The sequence below is a fragment of the Haemorhous mexicanus genome, unplaced genomic scaffold (genome assembly GCF_027477595.1).
Source record: "Haemorhous mexicanus isolate bHaeMex1 unplaced genomic scaffold, bHaeMex1.pri scaffold_214_ctg1, whole genome shotgun sequence".
Lineage (NCBI taxonomy): Eukaryota > Metazoa > Chordata > Aves > Passeriformes > Fringillidae > Haemorhous > Haemorhous mexicanus.
Window position 1 is genome coordinate 7,468 of NW_026776041.1, and position 6,443 is coordinate 13,910.

Here is a 6,443-nt window from a genome sequence, read left to right on the forward strand (position 1 = left end):
CCAAAAAACCCCAAATACTCAAATTGGGGAGGGGCAGCGTTTATTGACCCCCATTTTGGGGGGATTTGGGGCTCAGACCCTCCCCAAACTGGGGGGGATTTTGGGGTTGATTTTGGGGGGAATTTTGGGGGATTTGGGGGCTCAGACCCTCCCCAGACTGAGGAGGAGTTTTGGTTCATTTTGGGGGATTTTGGGGGATTTTTGGGGGAATTTTGGGGTTTTGGGGGCTCAGGCCCTCCCCAACCTGAGGAGGAGTTTTGGGTTCATTTTGGGGAATGTTGAGGAGATTTTGGGGGATTTTGAGGGGATTTTGGGGGATTTTCAGGGAATTTGGGGGCTCAGGCCCTCCCCAAAGTGGGGACGATTTTGGGGTTCATTTTTGGGCTCATTTTGCGGGATTTTGAGGAGATTTTGGGGGATTTTGGGGGCTCAGGCCCTCCCCAGCCTGGGACGATTTTTGGGTTCATTTTGGGGGATTTTGAGGAGGTTTTGGGGGAATTTTCAGGGGATTTGGGGGCTCAGACCCTCCCCAGACTGAGGAGGAGTTTTGGGGTCATTTTGGGGGATTTCGGGAGGATTTTGGTGGACTTTGGGGAATTTTCAGGGAATTTTGGGGGCTCAGACCCACCCCAGCCTGAGGAGGATTTCGGGGTTCATTTTTGGGCTCATTTTGGGGGGATTTTGAGGAGATTTTGGGGGATTTGGGGAACTCAGACCCTCCCCAGACTGAGGAGGATTTCGGGGCTCATTTTTGGGCTCATTTTGGGGATTTGAGGAGATTTTGGGGGATTTTGGGGGATTTGGGGGGCTCAGACCCTCCCCAAACTGGGGACGATTTTTGGGTTCATTTTTGGGCTCATTTTGGGGGATTTTGAGGAGATTTTGAGGAGATTTTGGGGGATTTGGGGGGCTCAGGCCCTCCCCAGCCTGAGGAGGATTTCGGAGCTCATTTTTGGGCTCATTTTGGGGATTTTGGGGCTCTCAGGGCCCCCCCAGCACCCCCAGGGGCCCCCCCAGGATCAGCCCCGTGTCCGGCGGGGGCTCCTTGATCAGCGGCAGGATCTGCAGGGGGCAATTAGCGCTAATTAGTGCTAATTAACCCTCCTTAAACCCTCGGTGACCCTTCAGCGGGAGTCTAATTAACCCTGACGAGCTAATTAGCCCTCATTAAACCTCACTAATGAGCTCAGCAGCCCTCAATTAACCCTAATTAGCCCACCTCTAATTAACCCTAACAATCAGCCTCGCCACTCCTTCATTAACCCCTAATTAAAGCCCTAATTAACTGTAATTAGCCAGCCTCTAATCAGCCCTAATTACCGCACTAACCAGCCCCTAATTAACTCCTAATTACATGTTCAATGAACTCTAATTATTCTCTAATTAGCCCATTAAACAAGGCCTAATTAATGCGTTTCTGGGCGGGGTTTCACAGCTGGGTGGGTGTGGCCTATCAAGGTGTGGTCGGGTGGGTGTGGCCTCACCTGTGGGAATGTGGGGTGTGGCCATGTGGGTGTGGCCATGTGGGTGTGGCCTCTCACCTGGTGGAACTTTGGGTGGGTGGCTCAGGTGAGGATGGGGTGTGGCCTGGGCGGGGTTGGGTGTGGTGGGGCGGGGTGGGCGTGGCCGGGGCGTGGCCTCTGACCTGTCGGAACTTGGGGTGGGCGGCGTCGCGCAGCAGCAGCAGCAGGAGGCTCTCGCAGGTGCTCAGGTAAGCGCCGGCCTGGCGCATGTGGGCCAGGGCCAGGGCCCGCTCCACCTGGCTGGGACCCCTCCCCCAATCACACCTGGGACCCCTCCCAAACCCCGCTCCACCTGGCTGGGACCCCTCCCCCAATCACACCTGGGACCCCTCCCAGGCTGGGACCCCTCCCCCAATTACACCTGGGACCCCTCCCAAACCCTGCTCCACCTGGCTGGGACCCCCTCCCCCAATCACACCTGGGACCCCTCCCAAACCCCGCTCCACCTGGCTGGGACCCCTCCCCCAATCACACCTGGGACCCCTCCCAAACCCTGCTCCACCTGGCTGGGACCCCTCCCCCAATTACACCTGGGACCCCCTCCCAGGGCCTGCTCCACCTGGCTGGGACCCCTCCCCCAATTACACCTGGGACCCCTCCCAAACCCTGCTCCACCTGGCTGGGACCCCTCCCCCAATTACACCTGGGACCCCCTCCCAGGGCCCGCTCCACCTGGCTGGGACCCCTCCCCCAATTACACCTGGGACCCCTCCCCCAATTACACCTGGGACCCCTCCCCCAATCACACCTGGGACCCCTCCCAGGGCCCGCTCCACCTGGCTGGGACCCCTCCCCTAATCACACCTGGGACCCCTCCCAGGGCCCGCTCCACCTGGCTGGGACCCCTCCCCCAGTTACACCTGGGACCCCTCCCAGGGCCCGCTCCACCTGGCTGGGACCCCTCCCCCAATTACACCTGGGACCCCTCCCAAACCCCGCTCCACCTGGCTGGGACCCCTCCCCCAATTACACCTGGGACCCCTCCCCCAATTACACCTGGGACCCCTCCCAAACCCAGCTCCACCTGGCTGGGACCCCTCCCCCAATTACACCTGGGACCCCCACCCAAACACACCTGAGATCCCCCCCAAAAATCCCCCCGCCCCTCCCAGCCCCCCAAAATCCCCCGAAACGGCCCCAAAATCTCCGGAACTGGCCCCAAAACCCCAAAATCTCCAGAATTGGCCCCAAAATCTCCAGAATTGGCCCCAAACGGCCCCAAAATCCCCCAAAACGGCCCCAAACGGCCCCAAAATCCCCCAAAACGGCCCCAAACGGCCCCAAAATCTCCGGAATTGGCCCCAAAATCCCAAAATCTCTGGAATTGGCCCCAAAACCCCAAAATCTCCGGAATTGGCCCCAAAACCCCCAAAATCTCCGGAACTGGCCCCAAACCTGCGTGAGGAGACGGCGTCGGCCACCACGTGCACGGCCAGCCCCCCGCTCCAGCAGGTCCAGTGCCGTTTGCTGGGGGCCCCCCCAAATTTTGGGGTCAGTCTGGGGGGTCCCGGGACCCCCAAAAACCGGGGGGAGGGGTCAAAGTTCGGGGGGGCCCAAAAACCCTCCCCAGAACCCCCAAATTTCGGGTTTCTGCCCCAAAACCCCTTCTGGGACCCCCAAACTCCCCGGTTTTGGGGTTTACCCCCCCCAGACCCCCATGAGACCCCTCCCCAATTCGGGGTTCCCTCCCCAAACCCCCCCCAGGACCCCCTAAACCCCCCTCAGGACCCCCCAAACCCCTCCTGGGACCCCTCCCCAGTCCGGGGTTCCCTCCCCAGAGCCCCCCAAACCCCCCCTAGGACCCCTCCCCAGTCCGAGGTTCCCTCCCCAGACCCCCCAAGGACTCCCCAGGACCCCTCCCCAGTCCGGGTTTCCCTCCCCAGACCCCCCAAACCCCCCCTAGGACCCCTCCCCAGTCCGAGGTTCCCTCCCCAAACCCCCCTCAGCCCCCCCAAAACTCCCCCATTTTCAGCATTTTCCCTGCCGGGACCCCCCCAAACTCCCCGATTTGGGGGTCTCCCCCCCCCAGGACCCCTCCCCAGTCCGAGGTTCCCTCCCCAGACCCCCCAAACTTCCCAAGGACCCCCCAGGACCCCTCCCCAGCCCGGGGTTCCCTCCCCAGACCCCCCCAAACCCCCCCTAGGACCCTTCCCCAGCCCGGGGTTCCCTCCCCAGACCCCCCAAACCCCCCAGGACCCCTCCCCACTCTGGGGTTCCCTCCCCAGACCCCCCCAAACTCCCCAAAACTCCCCCATTTTCAGCATTTTCCCTGCCGGGACCCCCCCAAACTCCCCGATTTCGGGGTCTCTCCCCTCCCCAGGACCCCTCCCCAGCCCGGGGTTCCCTCCCCAGACCCCCCAAACCCCCCAGGACCCCTCCCCAGTCCGAGGTTCCCTCCTCAAACCCCCCTCAGCCCCCCAAAACTCCCCCATTTTCAGCATTTTCCCTGCCGGGACCCCCCCAAACTCCCCGATTTGGGGCTCTCCCCCCCCCAGGACCCCTCCCCAGCTGGGGTCCCTCACCAGCACGCAGGCCTGCGCCTCGATGCCGCAGAGCAGCACGTGCTGCAGCCCGGGCTGGCCCAGCAGCGGCGCCGCCGCCCCCGCCATGCTGAAGGCGGTTTTGGGCAGGTGGGGCAGGCCCTGCGCCCCCCAGCTCGGGCACCGTGCGCCCCAGCACGGCCGGGCGCTGCTCCGTCACCAGCGCCGGCACCCCCAGCAGGCGGCAGCCCTGCGGGAGGCACGCCTGCGGGTCAGTTTGGGGATTGGGGGGTTGGGGGGGTTTGGGGGGGGATTTTGGGGGTTTTTGGGGATTTTTTGGGGAATTTCTGGGGATTTTTTGGGGATTTTTTGGTGATTTTTTGGGGATTTTTGGGGGATTTTTTTGGGATTTTTTGGGGATTTTTTGGGGATTATTCGGGGATTTTTTTGGGATTTTTTGGGATTTTTTGGTGGTTATTCGGGGATTTTTTGGTGGTTATTCGGGGATTTTTTGGTGATTTTTTGGTGATTTTTTGGGGATTTTTGGGGATTTTTTGGGGATTTTTAGGGATTTTTGGGGATTTTTTGGTGATTTTTCGGGATTTTTTGGTGATTTTTTAGGGATTTTTGGGGATTTTTTGGGGAGTTTTTGGGGATTTTTGGGGATTTTTTGGTGGTTTTTTGGTGATTATTCGGGGATTTTTTGGGGATTTTTGGGGATTTTTTGGTGGTTTTTTGGGGATTTTTTGGGGGATTTTTTGGGGATTTTTTGTGATTTTTTTGGGGTTTTTTTCGGGGATTTTTTGGGGATTATTCAGGGATTTTTTGGGGATTTTTTGTGATTTTTTTGAGGCTTTTTTGGGGGATTTTTAGGGGGTTTTTTGGAGGTTTTTGGGGATTTTTTGGGGATTATTCGGGGATTTTTTGGGGATTTTTGGGGATTTTTTGGGGATTTTTTGGGATTTTTGGGGGGGTTTTGGGGGATTTTTTGGAGGTTTTTGGAGGTTTTTGGGGGATTTTTTGGGGATTATTCGGGGATTTTTTGGGGATTTTTTGTGATTTTTTGAGGCTTTTTTGGGGGATTTTTAGGGGGTTTTTTGGAGGTTTTTGGTGGTTATTCGGGGATGTTTTGGTGGTTATTCGGGGATTTTTTGGGGATTTTTTGGGGATTTTTGGTGATTTCTTGGGGATTTTTTGGGGATTTTTGGGGGATTTTTAGGGGATTTTTTGGGGTTTTTTGGGGATTTTTGGGGGTTTTGGGAGATTTTTTGGGGATTTTTTGGGGGTTTTTTGGGATTTTTTGGGGATTTTTTGGGGATTGTTTGGGGATTTTTGGGGGATTTTTTGGAGATTTTTTGGGGGTTTTTGGGGGGATTTTTTGGGGTTTTTTGGGGATTTTTTGGGGGATTTTTTGGGGATATTTTGGGGATTTTTTGGGGATTTTTGGGGATTTTTTTGGGATTTTTTTGGGATTTTTTGGGGATATTTGGGGGGTTTTGGGGGATTTTTTGGGGATTTTTTGGGTGAATTTTGGGGTTTTTTTTTATTTTTTGGGTGATTTTTGTGTACTTTTTGGAGGATTTTTTGGGGATTTTTTTGGTGATTTTTTGGTGATTTTTTCGGGTTTTTTTGGGTGACTTTTTGATGATTTTTTTTTGGGTAATTTTTGGAGGATTTTGAGGATTTTTAGGTGATTTTGGGGTTGTTTTTGGGGTGCTTTTGGGGTTGGTTTTAGAGTGATTTTGGGGTTGGTTTTAGGGTGTTTTCAGGACGCTTTTGGGGTGGTTTTGGGGTGATTTGGGGGTGTTTTTGGGGTGGTTATGGGGTTGGTTTTAGGGTGTTTTCAGGATGTTTTTGGGGTGTTTTTGGGGTGATTTTGGGGTTGGTTTTAGGGTGTTTGTTTTCAGGATGTTTTTGGGGTGCTTTTGGGTGATTTTGGGGTGCCCACCTGGAGCAGGCGCGCGGCCACGGCCACGATCTGCGGGAAGGCGGCGATGGAGTGGCGGAACCGCTCCTGGAGGTCGCACAGGAGCAGCACCGAGGAGCCCGGGCGGGGCCAGCCCAGGCGGGCGGCGGCCATGGCGGCACCTGCGCACAGGTGGGCGCACCTGGGCGCACCTGGGGGAGGTCACGGGAAGGTCACGGCGGCGTCACGTGACACCCGGCCACTCCTGGGGCACCTGGGGACACCTGGCCGCGGTCACGTGACCCCGGCTCCCCCTCCACGTGACCCGAGACCCTCCCCCCACCCCCCCCCCTCCCCGCACCCACCTGCGGCCGCTCCGCGCGCGCGCTCCACGTGACACCCCGCGCCACGTGACCGCCGGCGGGCAACCCCGCCCCTTCTCTCCGCCGCAACCAATCAGCGCCTCCCGCGGGCCCCGGCCCCCCCCCCCCGCCGGCCAATCGGAAGCGGCGACGCGCGCTTCCTTTCCCTCCC

The 6,443-nt window shown here is 57.6% G+C and overlaps 1 protein-coding gene across 1 annotated transcript; it reads right to left on the bottom strand.

The window, feature by feature from the left end:
- Positions 1–835: 835 nt before the first annotated feature.
- On the bottom strand, positions 836–6,326 carry LOC132322941 (isochorismatase domain-containing protein 2-like). Its single transcript, XM_059837694.1, is given in 8 exon segments — positions 836–1,062; positions 1,646–1,763; positions 2,919–2,962; positions 2,964–2,990; positions 4,046–4,174; positions 4,176–4,253; positions 5,952–6,121; positions 6,275–6,326. Coding segments are annotated over 7 exon segments (609 nt in total). The 5' UTR covers positions 6,084–6,121; positions 6,275–6,326; the 3' UTR covers positions 836–981.
- Positions 6,327–6,443: the final 117 nt, after the last annotated feature.